Here is a 21,408-nt window from a genome sequence, read left to right on the forward strand (position 1 = left end):
TTTGAAAAGTAACCAAACTTTTATAAACACTTCTGCAAAATATTTTGCTCTATGGTAGCAAAATTCAGGGCCTTGGTCACATAATGGAGAGTAAACAGACACTCTTTGAAGTTGTGCTGACATTATTACTAACATGATTCTAACCACAGACTAAAAAAGAAGGAGGGAGGAAACAACAAGTTGAAAAAATTATGACAGACCAATGGAGAAAGGAAAACGTTTTTTGAAGATGGTTGGAGTTACTTGTGATGCAATTTAAATGACTTTCAAAGTGCATAATGTGTATGTAAAGCCATTTCCACACACCAAGAGAACAAAAAGACAGCAGCTGCTAGGTTTCTAGTATTGCATTTGCAAAAAAGAGTTCAGAAACAGAAAATGTATGCAGTATATTTATAGCACAACGCATGAGGCCTGAAGACTACATAGTTTTAGTAACACCATCCTTGACATATTGAGGTGAGAAATGTACTCCCATGATTTGTGATATGAAATGGAGGAAATACGAAAAAGGCAATTACTTAGGACTCCCTTAATGCTCCAAGATGTTTTATTTTGGCTTGAATACAGTTGTGTTACAAAAGTAATTTTAATGTTATCCAGGACAGTGGAAATACAGGCAGGATTGAAATTTTTGCCCTACAGAAACCCTTTTGAGCTTGAGGTGTGCTATGTGAAGTCTCCAATTTCCACATCATTTTGATAACTTCAATGCCAGAAAGCAAAAAGGGGTTGAATGAAAATATAAAAAGAGAAACACAAATTAAACAAAAAGTGGGTGGAAGCGCCTTACCAGTTTTGGGTGTCAAACTCAAATCTGTGTCAGAAGAAGAGGACTGTCGACTGTAGGACTTGGAAGGTGAAAAGGAATAGGTTTGGTTTTTCAGAGGGGTGGAGGGTCCTGATGAATGAGTATTGGGATTGGGATCTTCATTGAAAGGAATCCTGCCAGAAGAAGGTGGAAACATATTCAGTAATCCTGTGCCAAAGGACCTGGCTGACAGCAGCATGATCCAAACACCAGGATGGGACTGGGGCAGGGCCAGCAGCTATTCCTTAGGTGCGAGACTGGGGATGAGGCCAGAGGCAAAGAAATGCTGTTTTACCCATTCAGCATTCTACAGGTAGATGCTGATAATCTACAATGAAACAATTAAGCCAAATGAAAGGCATGAGATGTGACAAAAAAATCATATATATATATATATGCAAAAGAAAAAAATTGAAAAGTTTATGGCTTAAAAATCTGGTCAAGTACACAATGCTTTGAGTTAGTTTAATAAAGAAAAAATGATTTCAAATTATATTTGTGTTTATACATATTTATACATTTATGTATATACACACATATGCATTTAAAGGAAAAAAAACCAACGTTTCCTTATCCTATAGCAGCAGCAGCATGCCACAGCTAAAAACAGAGCAAAGAGGAGAATCTTTACGGGAACAACTATATTGACAAACAGTTCACTTATGCACAGGTTGACTTACCTGCTCTCTAAAACCATCTCTTCCACAAATGGCACAGACCCTTCCTATAACCAGTTTAAAACCTAAATACCGTATCAGAATTATGCTTGAAAGCAATTATTATGAACTCGAATCAAAACATGATTTTCTCCAGTGACTGTACAATAGTGAACGTTTCCCAGATACACCAACTGAATTTTTACTGAATTTCTCAGGAAGCAAGCACGTTAAAACGAAACGAAGAGCGTGGCTTTGTGGAAGAGACTCCGATGCATTTCCAAGAAACTATTGCCTTTGTTTCAGCAGCTGCACACTGGGCAGTTCTTCACTGACAACAGGAGGTGTCTCCATGAGAAAACGAGGGAGGAAGGATGGGTGGTACCTGCCTACACTGCCTGCCTGCCTGCCCTTTGCGACCACTGTGCCTGTGGCCTGCCTCTCCCCAGCTCTGGAGTCTGAGCAGTCTCGTACCAGTGTAGATGAGAGTGGGAACAGACACAGAGAAGTTCTGAGTAAGTCGTGAGCCAGTAGCAGTGTGAATTGGGCTGTTGTGAGTCGAGCGGCATCCATGGCTTGGCGGATGAACCAGCGGAGACCTGAGAGAATTTGCGGCCAAGGTGGAAGAAAAGAAAACAATACATACAAACAGGTTGCAAGGTTATGTTATCAATGATTTCAGGGAAGTTTAGCTAGAAGAGATCTCTTACTCTAAGCAGACTCTAAGAATTTAAATTCCTAGCATGCAAGAGGTCCAGATGAAAATAAAAAGAGGGAAAGGAACAGCTTAAAGCACTAGCTTGTGAATGCATAATTGATTCTCTGGCAACAGGGCATCAAGTTAGTAAAGCCAAGAATAAGAAGTATTAGTTGATTTTGCTGCTTTAGAGAAACACGCCCATTTTTTGAACTGAGTCAGTATCCACCACCAAGCTGAACAGGGATAATTTGGGAGGTGGAATTTCCACGTTTTGCTGCAGAGCGAAAGCTACCGATTTATTCACGGATGCTTTTTAGGCTGATAATTACCAGGTCTACCTTTTTTCCTTTTAAATCACCGCTGTTATTTTATGCTGCACTGTATCCAGTAGTTCTTTTGATGGCAATTTTTTAAATTAAGACAAGTTAAACAAGCTATTATTTGAAATAGAAACCAGTAATTTTTAGAAGTCAGAGCATATTTTGTGGTATTTTGCAGAGCAGTTGATGCCTGCACAACAAAAAATGCCTAATTTCTACTGCTCAAACTAATGGAAATGGCTACTTTAATCAATACCTCTAGAAACACAGCATATGTAGGACAATTTTTTGTGCTGTTTTCTCCTTCCAGAAATTGGATTGCTCTAGCAAACAGAAAATTTATCCAAGCAATAAAGTAGTAACAGTTTGAAGAAGACCGCAAGTATACTTCTATTAATCTGTATGCATATCAAAAAATTGCATTCAAACTGTGTTTGGTGCTGCAGTAGATACAACAAAGATCATGAAATTCTACCTCTCATCATAAAAAGTTTTCTCTGCAAGTTCACTGTCTACCTGTTTTGCCATAGTCCTACTTGTTTTGCAACAGTAAAAAGGAAAGCACACAACAAAAGATGAGACCTTTTGGGGGTCATTGTCTAAATCACTGACAGAACTGTCTGAATTCAAAATTTGTATCTTCTTATATGGTCAGCATACATACTCAAACTTGAACCAAAGGTATACCCTGAGAAGCCCCCACAGAAATGTTTATTGTACAAACACAGAGTCAAAGCAGAACTAATGATCAGTTAAACTGGTGGATCACAACCCAAGGATACGTAATACTGTTGCTACATGAATTCAGAAGTCATCTTAAGTAAGGATTACCACTCCATCTTCTATTGAAATAACATAAGTAATCCAACCTAAAACATTTCAAAATTGTGGAATACAAACTGAGTTGCCGACAAATAAAATTACAAAAGGGAAAAAAAGAAATCACATCTGGGGAAAAAAAGAAATCACATCGGTTATGTAAAAAACTGAATGAGTATGAAAAGAAGAGAGGTGAAACTTGTTTCCCTGCAAGCTACTAATTCATACTTACTCCTTCATTTCTTTGGATGGGGAGTTACATGCAGGTAAAAATGCTGATGTGTTACTTAATTTATCCAACGTGCAGGCTGTTCCTATGGCTCGCACTACCAGTCCAGACTCTCCCTCCAAATCAAAACACTGCAAATAACCAACAACAGCATTTCCTCTCATTTCAAGCACCTTCAAGCCAATCTTCCTTTGCAGTTCACCTACAAAACAAAAGGTAAAGAGCTCATAATTGCAGTGAACTTTCCCTATTCTCTTTCGTGGTCTTTGACCTCTGCTTTTGGAATTGCCAACCAAGTCAGTAGAACAGGTAATAAATGCAACCCTACACAGTTATGCCAAGGAGCTGGTCACAACCTCTGCCTCCTATAACATAGTGTGACACCAATGTCTTGCATAACTTTTTTCTTTTTTTTTTCCATATCCACTCTGATTGCCAAAATAACATGTTATTTCAGTTTTTTTCCCATCTACTTTTTATTTTCATTAGTTTTTTCCTTTTTCTGTTTATTTACAGAAAGAGACAGTCAAGATGTGTCCTGGAACTCAGGTAAGTTTCTAAATACTCCTTCACACAGTTCAGAACAATGTAACATCTTTGACACCTGTGTGGATAGGCATCTATAATTTCTTTATTTACAAACTTATTCAAGCATATTTCAACCTAATTCATACTTTTTGCCCTCTCCCACTGCAAACAAAAGATTGCCACTTCTCTTTTAGCTGCACATAAGGACTGAAAGACTGTGACTGTAACACACTGTTACAGTGTGTTATTGCTGCTTACTTAGCAGGATGTTTAAAAAAAACATATTTAATAGATCTATGTAGCTAGACTGTTTTGGTCATACTTAGGTAGAAAGTATCTCTCTTATGATGACAATTAAAGACTTCCAAAATCCTCTGTTAACAAACTGAAAAATCCTCACTGTCACAATGAAATGGTCACAGAATCACAGAATATCCTGAGTTGGAAGGGACCCACATGGATCATCAAAGCCCAACTCCTGCCTCTGGTTTCTACTGCTTTCTTGAAGTTTGATTTTAAAATTATCAGCACAGGTTACTATTGCAAAACTTCTTAATTGAAATCATGCCTGTACTGGTCCTGAAAAATCTCGAAGATTGAGATAGTGTATGAAGTTCTTAGCTGAGTGAAAAGTGCTAGGGATTTCATCCAAGTCAAGGTTGAGACCATATTCTTTTTAATATAAACAACACATAACATGACACAGACCTGTGAAACAGCCTGGCTCACTCTCAGAAGTTACAGATTTCTCCAGGATTCTCCAGGTGTGGCCATCAGTAATGGATTGCAATGTGAAACATTTTTTTCACATGACACGAAACAGTATTGCTGTGAGGTGTTTTGGTTTTATTCCTCTTGCTGTGAGGTGTTTTGGTTTTATTCCTCTTAACCACTTCCATAAATAAAATCTAGTAGAACACTTACACATGTGCTACTTTATCCACTTGCACTGTTTGTGCAAGATGAGAGATATGCAAATTTTAATCCCGTAAACTAACAGGGAGCTATATTAAAAGGGTCTTCATGTCAGTTATGACAATAGTTTTTTTCCACTTTATTTCCTCAAAATGTGCTTTCACAGTGAAGACACCGAGTAACATCTCCATGACCTCTTCTACGTTGCCCCACTTACTGAAGATCTCCACACATGCTTGCAAAACTCAGCTCACTGTTTATTTTAGTACCTTTCTTAAAACACAGTTGTATCTACAAGAAACACAACAACATCAAGAGCCAAAGAGAGAACTGAAACCACTGCCTATCATCCTGGTGTCTATGTTTCATTTCTTTTTGTTCCTTACACCTTCAAGATTATCCATCTTCAATTGACTGCCTCTTGTCTTAGTGTGCAATTACTAAGGGCACAGGGGTGTTTTGTTCTGTACCTGACACCGTGGAGACAACTGACTCTAATCACTGGTCTCTCCAGGAACAGTAAATATGTTGTGCAGAATCAGTGCAAGGCAATACAGTTATCAGAATGATAGAAACATAGAATGTCTTAGGTTGGAAGGGATCTTAAAGATCATTTTGTTCCAACCCCTTGCTGACAGCCCTAACCAACCTGGCCTTGAAGACTTCCAGAGATGGGGCATCCACAGCTTCTCTGGGCAACCTGTTCCAGTGCCTCCAGTAGAGAATTTCTTCCTAATATCTAATCTAAACCTACTCTCAGTTTGATTCCATGCCCCCTTTTCCTGTAACTCTTGGCCCCGGTAAATAATCCATCTCCATCTTTCCTGGGTACTGGAAGGTTACAATTAGGTCACTACAAAGTCTTCTCTTCTTCAGGCTGAACAATCCCAGCTCTCTCAGCCTTTACTCACAGAACAATAACCCAAGCTTGACTTCAATCAGATGGGAGGAATAACACCAGTATTAATGCACACTGTATCTCAGATGGTGTATATCTGTTCACATACTTCAAAGTAGCCTAAAGAGGGTGGAGTTGTTAATTATTTTAACTGTGTGAGTTAAAATTCTAGTAATACTCCTCATATGGGTTAAGAACATCTTCAAAAAAGTTTCACAGATTTCTTTGACCTTTCTACAAGCAACCAACAAATTAAAAGCAGGATGGCTTCACCAAAGAAGGGGGGGAAAAAAAGTCAGCCCTACTGGCCATCAGTTAGAACAGTATAATCCTCAGAAAGAGAAGACACTGTGAACTGAAAAAAACCAAACATAATTAATCCCAAAAATCACACACAATCTTAAGCAAGGCAGTTATTTAAATGGTGAATATTTTTAAAAGCAGCCTACATGATTTAATACCTGACATGAGTGAAATAAGTCTTTGTCTGGCCTCATTTGATGCCCTTGGAGTACGAATTCGGTCTATCCACTGGTATTCTGGGTCTTCGTTAACTACAAGTTCTTCCACAAATCCATGAATTATTACTGCTCTGTAACACTTAGGAATAGATGTAGCTGTTAAAAAATATATATAAAAGATGTAAGACATAAGTCTATGAGCCAAGAATTACAAGAAAAAATAAAATTACATATAAAAAGGGATGTGAACGATTCCAGAAAGTTATCCACGTGATTTTCTGTGAAAATGTGGACGTGCCCAAGCAGCTTTGCTCTGGGAGACCGTGGAACACCAGTAAGATAACTGTCCAGTGCATCAGTTACAACATGTACCATTATGAAACCTTTTCACTTTGTGTCTCTTTAACAAGATATAGACCCAAAATAACACTATGTATGTATTCACAGACATTAAAATGGAATTTAAATAAATAAATAAATAAACCCCCCAGTTTATGTTGTTTTGAAGTATGGACAGTAAAAATGTATTAAAAACAAAAAGCAAACCAAACAATTCTATGCATTTTCTACTGGCTTCAATGTAATCTTCATTGAGCTTATGCAACAAGCTGGTGATATAAGGGAGACTGACAGAAGAGGTAAAGAAAGAAAAATGGGGGAGAGGGGAGAGGTTTTCTGTTCCAATAAACTTTTTTTTCTCTACTTACTGCAAAAAAATTTGACTCCACAGGATGACTGCCTAAATCTGTTTAAGTCATTGAAGAGATCTACTTTCACCACCACGTTGATCTCCCCACGTATACCTATCAATAAAAAGCCATGAGATATCAGAAGCTGTATCAATACAAAACTATCCCTATTAATTATTCCCTATTATTAGTAATTAATGCAGTTTCTATTACCACTGAGTCAGTTTTTCTGCAAAGAATGTACTATAATGAACTGGCAGGTCAGGTGTCAACTCCAGCCTGGGCCAGGGGAGTGGGAAGACCTGTCCTTGTCTCTCAAATCAGCTGCAGAGGTGCCAACCAAGAGGAAGTTTCTAGTTCTGCTAAGCCTTTGAGGCTGAAATGATGTAAACAACAGTCCTCAAATAACTGCCATACCAGACAGGGCTTTAGGAGAAAGATGGGATTGGGAAAAAGAGGCCATCAGCCTCCTGGTGCTGCAGTGGCCCCACTGCTGCAGGGTGCACGTGCACGTCCTCTTTCTGCTGAATTTCAAAATTGCAGTAAAGCCACTCTCTAAAGTTCAACCAAGCGAGAAAAAATTATGGTTCTTTCTAGAACCCCAGAATGGCACATTAATTGTTTGCTAAATACCTTAACTGTGAGAAGAAATATACAAAAAATAAGGTATTACAGACCTTTTAGATAGATCTTAAGTTTTCAGCCACAATTAAATCTTACTAATAATGGAATATTTCCTAACACACAGATGTTCATTTTTGACTTTTTTTACTTCCTATTTTGAGCTCTTTCTTCTTTCTCCCCACCCAGTAACAAAATCACTTCACATATTACAGGTTCTGACATATTGAGGACTCAACTTCTTGATGAGTCTGATCTCTAGTGTCTTCAGAAGCCTTTATCACATAAGTATATGACACAAGCAACAGCATTAGATTTGTTGTTCGACTTAGATACTATTGCAATAAAGTCAGCAAGATCTAATTCCAAAATTCCAAGAGACAGAAGCCTTCAGTTACTGTAACTGCCTCAGGTTCATATATTTTCACAGTTAATCACATTGAGGTGCAAAAAAAAAAAAAATTAATAGGAATTTAAGAACATTATTTCTTTCTTTTAAAGGAAGCATCAATTACTGTTTACCAAGAGAAAAGATAATTGGAATCTAGTGCTATGAGCATGAAGATATACTGATTCCAATTCCACTTAAATAAAAAAAAAAAAAAAAAAGATGTGAAACGCCAGCAGATCTGGAAAAACATAGAAAAATATAACTCTCTCTGACTTACAAGTTGTACACATCCTGAGACAAGTGTTCACCTAATTTAGCTTCAAAAGAAAATGTATGATAGGAAAACGTGCACCGAACAAAAGGATAAATAAGAAAAACATATGCAGTATTTCTCAAAAAAAAAGTCTTTAATATAACTTTTAAATATAAAAAACACTTTGCATCAGTTATGATGCCCATCTAGTAAACACCACAAACAATTTCACAACAGTGAGTTATAATTAGCTTTTAACCCAGTTAGGTGACTTAATTCACACTGAATAATGAACAAAGAGAGTAAGGGCAACCACATAAATGTCCTGTACTCAAGCAGCAAGCTAAATGGTATAAACTGACTTTGACTTTCCAAGACAAAAGCTGTTTCATTAAAATCAAAAGTAAAAATATCATTAACTTCATTTTCTCAACCCTCCAAGACATTCTCATGAAATCTCCCTAGCACTGAGAGCACTCACTGCTGGGAAAAGGAATTTCATCCTGTTGAAGATATGTCACATCCTGTCCCTTGATCTCAAGTGAAGTTTATCCCAAATCCCAGGAAGGCACACCCCAAATAACTTCAGCAAAATGATATTCACTTACTAAACACGTGGTAACTGGAAAAGTATGTTTGGGTCTTTTTTTTTTTAAATGTTATTTTTGCAGTAACTACTTTAAATACCAAGTGAAGGGTTTTTTTCCACTTGTCACAAGCCCTGTGGAAGGCATTCTGCCAAGCACTAATCTGGACTCCTATGCCAGAAATCTTTTCATGCCAGAAATAAGGGGGGAAAAAAAAAAGCCAGGAAAGTAGCTTTCCAGCTCCCAAAGCTAAAATTATTACAAATTTCTTTGTAATGTTCTACAGAAAGGAAGATTACAAGAAGGAGATTACATCTCACACAGGACTGTTTTAAATTAGCAAATCTTACCATGAATAGTATCATAAATTGGAAACCATCCTGAAATAACTGTAGCTGCTTCACTATAGAGCAAAGGATCAATATCTATGTACACTTTGCCAATGGCATCATTGGCACTGTAGGTGTCATGATCAAGAACTGTGATCTGGAGAGGCTCATCCTGTAGCTCTTCATCATCTACCTGGAAACAAATATTAACATGGAATCTGAGTCTTTAAAAAAAGTGCAGGGAAACACTGTTGAAAAACAAACACAGAAGAGGGGAGAGTTAGTTATGTACAGTGACCTGGCAGAGATAAAAGTGGAATTTCAGTTCAACACATTCACTTATTTTGATTTTACCCTTCAGAGACTGGTGAGATCCTGGAAATAGAGAGTTATCACTGGGAGAAGAACAAAAAATGCAAGATTATGGTGATTATATATATCAAAATTCCACTCTCTAGATTGTCCACCTATCTCCCCAATACATACTTTGAAATTTAAAAAAAAATAAATTAAAATTTAAGATCAAATATCCCAGAGAACTATTATACCCTGATGTTATGATTAGTGGTGCTTTCACCACTGGTGAGTGGCTTAAAAGAAGACATTTTAAACCACCTGCTGTAAAAATCCAGTAATTTCAGACAGGTAATTTCCTAAATAAGTGCAATAATCCACCTGCAGATACCTTGACTATTTTTTAGGACAAAGACAGACCTTGTACAACTTTTTGTGCTGCATGTTACAAACCAAGAAGCAGGTTTGCTAAATGCAAAGGGATGACTCATGTAAGTGTTTGCAGAATTGTAACATGTAGCCTTGTAAAAAAGATTAAACTACACACATGTGCACACACTTAGGATGTCTTAAGCAGTTAAGTGTTTTTCCACTCTCTGAAATGTGGGATTCTTTTTTTTATTATTTTCCCAGTGTTGCTGTTTGTCTCTTGTCTTTCCCATATCCATTTTTCCATGCAAAAGGACGAATTTTGAGACATCTGTTATTGTCAGAAAAACTCTTTCTGCATGAAGAGAAGGAGTTCTCTTTCTCCCTTCCCCACAAAACTGAGCCCAGGAACTGAAAGATGAAAAAAAGGAAAACTGACTGAATTTCAACACCACAGTACTACTTTCTTAATCAACGTGTGCTGCTGATTAAGAGATGCTCTTAATCATGCATTCCATGTTGATTAATAATCTACTCATCCTTATTATTTTATATTTGCTCTAAAATGTTTTAACATTATCAGCTACTACATCACTTGCATGTATTTACAACCATGTTAATCCTGTGATATTATCTGAGAACACTATAAATGAACCATTATGTATATTCAAATGTTTTATCAATTAATTTATTCTAAATACCTTTTTATTTTTTTAATTTAATAAATAAAATGCAGTAACAAAAAACCCAAAAAAGAACATGTAAACGCTTGTTCAGGGCACAATGTCAAAGGACATCAACAAATTAGATCCTGGAAAGCAACAAGCAATTACAGGAAAAAGCAGAGTGCCCTCATTATTACATAAGGAAACGGGAAGAGAAAGTGTCCAGTAATTGTTGTCCAAGCTCTTTATCTTGTAATCTTCTCACAGGAATTTTCCATTTTCTTCTCTGTCAAGTGCATCACTCTTGCAACCCACGTTAACATTTCAAATACTAATTAACTTTCCTTACCCCAAATTTTAAAAAATACAAGAATACCTGTACCCAGATCTGAAAGCCCAATCCATGCTATTTTTCCCCCCACTTTCACCTCACTCTTGTCTTTTCTAGTATTACCCAGAACAACATTTGAGTTGGATCCAAGCTGGCAAGCTTTTATCTTCACAAACACTCCTAAAAAGCCAACGAGACACCTTTAGCAAACAAGGTATAACTGCAGATGGGATTGCTGAAAAGGCTTTGTGTGTATTTAGGCAGAAACACACTTCAGTGCTCAAAACTCATTTTCTGCCTGAAATGCAATTATTTCATTAAGGGCATCTAAGCCAGAGTGTCTATATAGATAGAGGCAAACTCTTAAAAAATACTTACTTCAAATTTGAACCACTCAGAATTCCACTGAGGATTAAGTGATTTGGGATACACATCTGTCTTAAATGTTGTATTTCCAAATTTCACCTAAAATACAAACATTCAATTATCAATAATAGATACTAATAAGTAAATTCACAGACTCATTAAAGCTACACACGCAAATAATTTCAAATATACATTTCAGTAATTTCAACAAATCATATTCTTTTCACTGAGAATGGCTTTTTAAATTGAATTATATATATCAGTATCCATCAACCAAGGACACTTCCAACCAATCTCACTCTCATAATATCCAAATTGTTTCTTTTCCTCCTCAATCACTTGAAAGGCAAAAATATTGCTTATGTTGGCTCTTCAAAGTCACTTGGTATACTCTCCTTGCCCTTTGTTTAGAAATATTGTAAGGAAAAATTATCTAAACATTGACAGCTTATGGCCTATTACTCGTCTCTCTAAGATTTCTAAATTGGCTTAAGAGAAAATTGATTAAAAAATATAAAAACAACCTGGGAGTGTGACACATATAGAGAGAACACTACTAAAAATTAAGTATTTTCCATATTTCTATTTATTAATGCACCTTCAACCACATAATTGCCTATTTCAGGAGGCTCCATCTGCTCTCCACGGGCGTTTATTTCAGGCTGACCCAGTTTGGGTTTTGTAGCGGGTTTTTTTTGGTTTCTTTAATGAAACTGAATTTCTGTGATGTTCCATACATCCCAAAACCACACAGCACCATGTAAGAGCCTTTATTTCACTGCAGCTTCCATTCCAAAACATTTATAAACATTTGTAGTTCTCTGAAGGTTGCCTCTCAAAAAAATTAGTACTTCAAGGCATACCAAGTATCTGATGGTACTTACAAGTACCCAAAGTTATGTTTTTGAATTCATTTGAGATTCTTATAGAAATAAAGAGTGTGCTGATATAAAAGAAATGCTGCATTTAAAGACAGTTGGGGATTTTGAACTGTTGTCTTCTTTTAAAGGTCTAAATGATTTTGGAGACTAAATTTAGGCCTAGATTTGAAAACTGTATAGTAATTTTTGTAATGTTTTTGCTCAAGACAGTATTAAATAAACACTTCATCTATTTCAATAATATGTTGATTATTTTGCAAAGATGCATAACCTGACTCTGAAGAGATTCTGCACTTGCTTAAGTACACACAGTTAATTTAGAAAGCATAAATCACCAACTATAAGTTCACACTTAGCTCTGTATAAATCACTGTACATACATCAGCTGGAGTAGTACGAAAGCACGGGACTAAACCTTAGCATACAAAATCATCTGGTTATCCCAAAGTGGGTGGATGCAGCCTGTGTGCCCCCAGAGAAGGGACAGCACAGCCCTGTGGAATGTGTACCCATCACACAAAGTCGTGCCATAAAGTGATACTGGCACTGGCTTTAACAGAGCCACCAGTTAAACACCAGTTCTGCTCCAGAAGCTGCCAAGACAGAGCAGTCCAGAGCTCCACCCAACCTATTTTAACACCTTATCTAGGGAGTAAATTAGTTCCCCTGGAGCCCCAGGTTGTTATAACTGAATTTCTCCAGTACTATAGCTAGTTCATTAAAGCTTGTAAAGATAATCAAGCACCACACTGCTGTTTGCTGTGCAAAGTTAGAAGCACATTTATGGAAGAAATTGTCACAGAATCACAGAATATTCTGAGTTGGAAGGGACCATCAGCAATCATGGTGCTCATTGTCTCCTGACCAGACACGCTGGTGAAGTCCTTATTTTGCACAACCTGAGCCAAGTAAGAGCTTTCACATCTTTTCTCATTTTCTTTTCTAATTCTAGGTTTATATTGCACTATTTAACAAGGAAGTTAAAGGCTAGGGATCAACCAGAACCTTAACATCTGCTTTTCATTCTTGCTTGAGGAAAAACATGTTGAAAAGATTTTCAACAATCTCACACAGAAAAAAACCCCAATAGTTTCAAGGTCAATTTATTTTGAAATAAATCTCACCTGCTGCATTGCCCACTCCACATGAGGAAAGGATAATTACTCCACACGTGGAAAGGGCCATTCCCACACTATTCCTAAACAACAGTCCTAAAAGCAAGGCCCCCACCTATGTATTTCTTTACCCTTATTTGTGCCCAGATGTTCCTGGAACTGCATATTAACCCAGCTAAGCAAACTGATCTTACTGAAAAAATTTTCTTTTCCTTTTTTGCTAAGCTAGTATTTAACAAGATGAATTTCAAAATTTATTTTGCTACACAACTACACAGAGAGTGAGGTTGGGAACAGATAACCCACATGGGAGGAGAACTATTTCCCCTAAGTCAGCATAAAAACAGACCAAGTGAAACTCAGAGAACTGTATTTCTTATCCCTGTTTTCCCTGTCTCCTAGTAGCACACATCAGAGTTGTAATTTTAAATTGGATTAAAAGGCAGCCCACAAGAGAAGCCTTTCTAAATTAAAAGCTGACTGATGAAACAGCTGACAAAACACTGAAAAATTAAGTTAAACGATTGTCATTCATGTAATAAAGTAGAATAGTGTACTAGTTCAGCTCCACTGGAAAGCACATGAGAAATACATTTTCACTTTACTACCAACTTACTGTCCCACTAAGCAATGGCATTAGTGTCTAATGTCAACCAAATTTTTAAGCACCAAACAAAATCAGGACTTCTATACTCAAAATCTATTTTGATATTAATATTATCAGACCTTTCAATTTATTCCAGAAAGACATTCTGCCTTCCTACCTTTAATTTCAGTATTGTGCCAACCTCAATCACTGTTTGTGGTACCAGCATGCATTTTCACTGCACACCATTTTTAAACACCTCTTTGCTTTTTCTGAGAGTGTGATTCCTGAATCTGTGGAATGCTTCTGAAATGTTCTGAGTTATTTATATTGGAAATAATGAACCAAAGAACACAAAGATTATGTAAGAGAAATAACAGCAATCACAGAATGGTTGGGGTCTGAAGGCACCTTAAAGATCATGTCGTTCCCACCTCCCTGCCATGGGTAGGGATGCCACCCACTGGATCAGGTTGCTCAGAGCCCCATCCAACCCGGCCTTGGACACTTCCACTTATTTTGCACATCAACTTTTTTTACAACCCCTTTCTGAAAAACCACCCTTAGTATTGCCTGTTAACTACATGATCGTAAAGAAGGTTGAAGTTAGATGCTTCGGGTTCAATGAAGTGATTTGAACCGGCAAATAATGTTAAATATTTGTTGATTGAAAACCCTCTTCGAAAACATTTTACTCTTTCAGACATTTTAAATCTTCAAATTTTTCAAACGTTTTTAAATTTTAAACGGAAACACGAATACTGGCCTTAAAAGCAAAGTCTGTACAACCGCTCATATACTCAGTGATACAAACGATTTAAAGATGCTTTTATTACTTCTCCCTCCTCCTTACAACGCGTCTGCCTAATCACAGAACCAATGAGGCTGGAGAAGACCTCTGGGACCACCGAGTCCAACCCACGACCGAACACCAGCAGACCATGGCACCAGGACCACGGCACCGGGTGCCACGTCCAGTCTTTCCCCGAACACCTCCCGGGACCGTGACTCCACTACCTCCCCAGGCAGCCCACTCCAATGTCTAATCACCTCCTTTCGTGAATAAACTCCCGCTGATGTCCAACGCCAAGGCTGTGCCCTCCCGTCCCGCCGCCGGTTCCCCGGCACAGCGGGGGCGCGGAGCGGGCCCGGCAGGTGCCTCCAGCGCGCGGGCCCTGCGCGCCCGCCCTCCCCCTCCGCCGCCACAAACCTCCACGAAGGCGTCGGTCAGGTCGCTGGCGCGGTCCATCACCGGCAAATGGCGCCCTGCCACGATCTTGACCTTCAGCTTCCCCGGCATCTTCTCCTCCCCCCCCCTCGTCCTCCTCCTCCTCCCGCGGGCTGCAGGGACGGCGCGACCGCGCCTGTGCCATGGACCGCCGCGCGGCCCGGCTGCGCATGCGCGGCGCTCCAGCCGCCGCTCCGCCCACGGAGCGGGAACGGGATCGCGGCGGCGGCGGCGTCAGCGACCGCTGGGGATCGTCCGACCCCGTCGCCGGGGCAGGGGCACCGCGAGCAAGCGGCACAGGAACAGGGGGGTTTGGAATGGCCCCACAGAGGGAGACTCCACGCCCTCCCTTGGGCAGCCTGTGCCAGGGCTCTGCCACTCTCAGTGGAAAGCTGTTCTTCCTCACGTTGGGGTGGGCACTTATTGTGGTTTAGTTTATGGCCATTGCTTCTCTCGTCCTGTCGCTGGGCAGCGTCGTCTTGGCACCTGCCTTTGAGATATTTACGTGCATTGATGCGATTCCCTCTCAGTCTTCTCCGGACTAAACATGCCCAGCTCCCGCTGTCCATCCTCACTAGAGAGATGCTCCAGACCTCTATCATCGTCGTGGCCTCCACTGGACCCTCTCCAGCAGCCCCTTTTCCCTCTTGGCTGAGGAGCCCAGACCCGCACACAGCACTCCAGATGTGCCTCACCAGGTCATAGTAGAGGGGCAGGATCACCTCCCTCGACCTGCCGTGCTCTTCCCAATGCACCCCTGGATCCCATGGGCTCTCCTAGCATCAAGGGCACTCTGGCGGGTCATTGTCAACTTGTCATCCACCGAGGCTGCCAGAGCTGCTCTCCAGCAGATCAGCCCCCAGGCTGTGCTGAGACTCGGGGTTATTCCTCCCTAGGAGCAGGACCTGCCCTTGCCCTTCTTGGACGGCCCCGGGGTCGCTCCTGCCAGGCTCCAACATGGCGGCCGCGGCCTCGGACACGCCGCTGGCAATCGAGCGCCGACTCCTCGATGGGTCCCGCGCTGTAGCGCTGCGGCGGCGCCCAGGGTAGGCGGCGGGCTTGAGTGCCGAGTGATCGATGCCCGGGGGTTGCCGTCCCGGTCAATCCAACTGCGGTCGGGACCGCATCCCGCATCCCACATCCCGCATCCCGGATTGCGGCCGCTGGAGCAGCCTCGGGGCTGCTCTGCCTTCCCCGAGGAAGGAGCTGCTGCAGCCTCGGGACTGCTCCGCTGCTGCAACCTCTGCCTCCAGCCTTCCGAGGAAGGAGCCGGTGCGCCCTAGGGATGCTCTGCCTTCCCCGAGGAAGGAGCCGGTGCACCCTAGGGATGCTCTGCTTTCCCCGAGGAAGGAACCGGTGCACCCTAGGCATGCTCTGCCTTCCCTGAGGAAGGAGCTGCTGCAGCCTCTGGGATGAGGGCTCCTTAAAAGGGAGACCTGGAGCACACGTGCATCCCCAGGCACCTGGTGGGAGAGTTCTGCAAAGAGTTTCAATGCAACCCTCCCCCCCTGTGGCTTTAGCTTTGTCTTTTTAATCAAAAGACAAATATTTACAGTGTTTGAAGGATTATGAATAGATTAGATGGAATTTAGTTATCAGAAATAGGATTTGATACGGTTCCTGTAGCCAGGTTTTGACTTTCTGATGCCTGAAAAAGCTCTTTGTTCGGGAAATAGTACCATGGAAGCTCGGGACAAAGCAAAGGAGCGGGGCCAGGAGTTGGATCAGGCATGGTCCTACACGTGGGAGTACAGAACCAGGATATGTGAGAACCTGTGGGACACGGGTTGTGCCACTGGTGTGGTCAGGAGCAGGAACATAAAAGAACCCTTGTGTTTTGGTCAAGCAGTCTCCAGGTGTTGAGCCAAAAAGTAGATCTGCTTGGATTATTTTCCCTTCTTTCTAATCTTACAAAAAGACTAAATAATCTTATGGGCTGGAATATGATACATCAAACAAACCACATGACTGGAATGCAGCAGTGTGGGGCATAGCAAATTAATGTACAGAAGATCTTAGGCTATCTGTCCTCCAACTTGCTGCAGTTAGCCTCACTGACACAGCACTTCCTCTCTTTAGCTTGTTTTGAAGTTGTCTTTGGAACAGTCCATACTGCTGCTAGTATTCATTGTATCCAAGAAAACTGTAAACAGGTGTGTTTTTTCCTCATCCATCCTTGTTCAAGTGGAATACTGTAATGGGAACAGCCCAGTGGACCTGGGGGTGCTGCACATTGAGCCAGCAGTGTGTCCAGGTGGCCAAGAAGGCCAATGGCAACCTGGCTGTGTCAGAAATAGTGTGATCTGCAGGACAGGAACAGGGATTGTTCCCCTGTACTTGGCATTGGTGAGGCCACACCTCAAATCCTGTGTTCAGTTCTGGGCCCCTCACATTGAGGGTCCAGAGAAGGGCAGCAGAGATGGGGAAAGCTCTGGAGAGTAAGTCCTGTGAGGAGCAGCTGAGGAAGCTGGTGGTGTTTATCCTGGAGAAAAGGAGGCTCAGGGGAGACCTTATTGCTCTCTACAACTACCTGAAAGGAGATTGTAGCCAGATGGAGATTGGCCTCTTCTCCCAGGTAGCAAGTCACAGGACAAGAGGAAATGGCCTCAAGCTGTGCCAGGGGAGGTTCAGTTTGGACATCAGGAATTTCTTCACTGAAAGGGTGGTCAGGCATTGGAATGGGCTGCCCAGGGAGGTGGTGGAGTCACCATCCCTGGAGGTGTTCAAAAACAAGTGGATGTGGCACTTAGTGCTCTGGTCTAGTTGACCAGAGGTGGTGATCAGTCAAAGGCTGGACTCGGTGATCCTGGAGGTCTTTTCCAACCTTAATGACTCTGTGATTCTGAGAGTGCTCTGGAGGCAGGATAGCAGTAAAGAGCAAAGATCCAGGAAGGAAATCAGAAACAGAAAACATACTACTAATGTTAAGTTTAGACCAGAAATATGCTTTTTGAGTGGAATCTCCTGATCTCACCTCAGTTTCGTTTTGGCTTACATAATTGGGCAATAATAGGGTGCATGAGCTGAATATTTCGTTTGGATGAGGCTGAACTGAAAAGGTAAGGTAGCAGTACATCAAATACATTGTAGCTGTGTAAGGGCATTTGGTCTGTGGTAGCAAATTAAAGCTGGAATCAAATTAACTCCCCAGAGCTGCACGTGGTATGGGTGATAGTTCCTCAGCACTGTTTCACCCTAAAGATGGGGCCATTGATCCACTACATTACTTGTTAACATAGCCATTCTCATGTCTTAACTTCCCCGTTAGAGTAGAAAAACAACCAGCAGGTGGGACTACAAAAAAATTAAAACAATGTAAAAGTAAAGTTTGCCATGTGTTCTTTATTTCTGGCAAAACTTCTGTTTCTTTGCTGCTTTTGCTAGCTGAATTGCAGTGCAACAATTATTAAAAAACACTTTAGTTGCCGAGATTTCAAGTCCAGGTTGGGAGGAGCTCTGAGCAACCTGGTCTAGTGCGAGGTGTCTCTGCCCATGGCAGGGGAGTTGGAACGAGAGATCTTTACAATCCTTTCCAACCCAAACCATTCAATGATTTTACAGCATGTCTCATATGTAGCAAAATTTTTTTTTTAAAAGGACATGAATCTTTGAAAAAAAAAAATCTTTAATTTGGAAGAGGAATGTGTAGCTCATTGAACAAAAGATGGAAACTACCTTGTATGTTATAAGCAAAAGGACACAAATGTAGTTTATCTGTCTCTTTACAGATGGGTACGAGGCTCTATCAAAGTGTTTCTGATGCCAGAGTCTTCCTAAACCCCTCTTCAGTCCTTGAATACATCAAACAAAACTCTGGAGCTCTTTATTCACCGAAGATTGGACAATTTGCCTGACCAATGGCCAGTTAATACAGTGAATACCGGGCTAAATGTGCTATTCTTGTAGTAGCAGCACTCCTGACTTTGAAAGACAGTCTCTCATCTTCCCAGACAACCCACCTCAATGATTCTTATTCTCAAACTTTAAAAAAAGATATTTTTTTTAAGTTAAAACTGTTGGTTTGGGGTGGGGTGGGGTTTTTTGTTTTGGTTTGGGTTTTTGTGCTGAAATACATATCTGTTCTTGTCTTATTTGCTGAACTTAGAGAACAGGTTATTCTCTTACAAATACTAGAAGACTTACTGGATTCAGTACTAGACTGCTACATATTCTTTGAGATAATTTTTGTTCTTGTTTAATTCATAGCATCTGGTGCAGTAAGATCCACAGATTGACTATCTGCTTTGGGAAAATTTGTCTCCTTTTTATTTTGAATTTACAAAGTGGTTTTACTTGTTGGCTCCTATGTCTTACAAGAGGAAATGAAGAATTGTTCCCCTTTATTCATGCGGAGTTTTTAATGGACTTTTTTTAATGGACTTACCATTTAACTCTTTTAATTGACTTGTTTGAGATAAGTAACTTAAACTTTTCAATTCTTTCGTCATTGGTCTTTTTTCTGCCTCTAAACATTCTTTTTAATTTCCCTTTGAAGACTCTCTGAATAATCCATGTTTTTTCTTAAAATATAGTGTCTCAAACAGGAACTAAAATTCCAGGGAAGATTTACCAGTGTTACCTGGTGAACATCTCCCTCTCCCTGTGATTATGAAATACGGGGATCAATGCGATGCATATTTCTTTCTCAAAAAATTTCTGAGGATCTAGCTTTTCCATGGAAGATTTGGGTAGTCAAGGGACTGGAAACGTGGAAAACACCTGTTTTGGAGAACCAGTTCAAATCTGGTTTTGAGGTACTAGGGAAGATCAATTAGATAATGATTTAAGGCATTAAGAAACCTGCTTGGTGTATTTTACCTGCCTCGGGGCAGAGGATTTTCTATACTGGCAGAATGAGACCTGTCTTTCTGTAAATTTGCATGTTACTTCACACATTTCATGCCAGTAGTATTCCAGTTCTTTAAGGCCAGTGGGAACTTGTGGAAGGCAGAAGGGACTCAGCTGAAAGTATACTCAAAACCCTAAAATTTATGACCTATTTGAGGCTTCCAAAACAGCATTGCATTTCCCTCAGTTTTAGGCAAATACAATGAATATACTTGAAACTAAAGCTATAGTAAGTACTTGCTCAGTAAAATTCATGCCAGAACTCCACAGAAAATACTAAAAGGTGTTTTTTTTCATAACAAAGAAAAAAAAAAAAAAGATGTGATACCTGACTTTGCACCTTGGCATTGGCTTCTTGCTGAGCTTTTTTCTTTCTGCTGAAAAGGTCATGACAATAGAAGTCATGTTTCAACAAGATAACAAGTATGATATGCTTCAAAACCAGCATTGTCTTACTTGAGCAGGCTTTGTCATGTATGAAATAGCATTGTAACTCAATTAGACAACCAATAATGTTGCTAATTACAACATTAAAGGCATCTTTTGTGGAACGGTGAGTGTCAGGAAAATGGGAGGGTTTTGTGTTGGCAAGCTGGGAGATTTTGCCACTTAAATCTAAAGATCCACGTGTTCCTTTATTTTCAGTTGTTTTAAGTATGCTAGAGAGAGAGTTTGAGACAGACGTGAATGTTGAACCCTTAGTTTGGAAACTGATACTTCAAAGAAAAGGCTTTCCCTGTAACTTCAGTCTGCTGACCATCACTTCAGGGTAGGTTTCAATTATATTGACATACCAGCCTTCAAGATACGGGTTAGAAGAGGGCAGTCTAGGCTTTCCTCAGCTTACAACATGACCTGGGATGTGATGGGCTGTCTCTTAACCATAGGGAAAAGGGCTTTTGTATTATATTGCATTGAGCTGGTTTCAACAGAAATGAATAAAAAAGGTGGTGATTTTTTGGTTTTGGGTTTTTTTGTTTGTTTGCTTGTTTGTTTGGAGTTTTTTTGCTTTTTGGGTTTTTTTTCTTTTAATTTGTTGAAACACACAAAAAATACTTTGTATGTGCTGTTCACAGAAGCTACTGGCTCCATTTCTACTGCAGTTACTCTGATAAGAAGTCTTTGAAACAGGAAGCTTTTTCAACTATCACTGAAAACTGCAGTGACAGTTTTTGGTTTCTGGAAAAATCCCTATATTTCTTTGTAAACCCACACATTTCAAATCGATCTGGCTTAAATCTGCTGGACACCAATTCAAAACTATTTTGAATAATGCTCGCAGGGCTCCTATATCCAGGGTGATAGATCTTTAGTAGAGGACCCCTGAATCCCAGAAAAAAACCCAAACTGCCTTCCACTCTGTGTGTGCTGTGCTGTGTCCCCACTACAAGGATTTAGACAGGGGCAAAATCCCAATCACTACTATTTAGAATTGTCTTTGTGTATCTGATATGACATTGCAACCCTAATCCCTCTCATTAGATTAAAAGATCTGGAGTGAAATCCTGCCTCAATAAA

General features: G+C 40.2%; 1 protein-coding gene across 11 annotated transcripts in view; it reads right to left on the reverse strand.

Annotated features, from left to right (window-relative positions):
* Nucleotides 1-15,969, reverse strand: part of C2CD5 (C2 calcium dependent domain containing 5) — a 66,446-nt gene extending 50,477 nt beyond the window's left edge. For 2 of the 11 annotated variants that reach the window (XM_051784908.1, XM_051784905.1), the window contains exons 1-7: nt 15,025-15,965; nt 11,245-11,331; nt 9,229-9,400; nt 7,045-7,140; nt 6,338-6,493; nt 3,539-3,737; nt 794-945 (exon numbers count right to left, since the gene is read on the reverse strand). In XM_051784908.1, coding sequence (XP_051640868.1) covers nt 794-945; nt 3,539-3,737; nt 6,338-6,493; nt 7,045-7,140; nt 9,229-9,400; nt 11,245-11,331; nt 15,025-15,114 — 952 coding nt within the window. In that variant the 5' untranslated portion in view covers nt 15,115-15,965. Of the gene's footprint in view, nt 1-793; nt 946-1,941; nt 2,067-3,538; nt 3,738-6,337; nt 6,494-7,044; nt 7,141-9,228; nt 9,401-11,244; nt 11,332-15,024 lie in introns of those variants that run through there. The other 9 variants (XM_051784909.1, XM_051784903.1, XM_051784910.1 and 6 more) reach the window with 9 other exon arrangements.
* Nucleotides 15,970-21,408: the final 5,439 nt, after the last annotated feature.

This window comes from Manacus candei, unplaced genomic scaffold, assembly GCF_025592945.1.
Source record: "Manacus candei isolate 608988 ecotype Guabito, Panama unplaced genomic scaffold, ASM2559294v1 h1tg000018l, whole genome shotgun sequence".
Lineage (NCBI taxonomy): Eukaryota > Metazoa > Chordata > Aves > Passeriformes > Pipridae > Manacus > Manacus candei.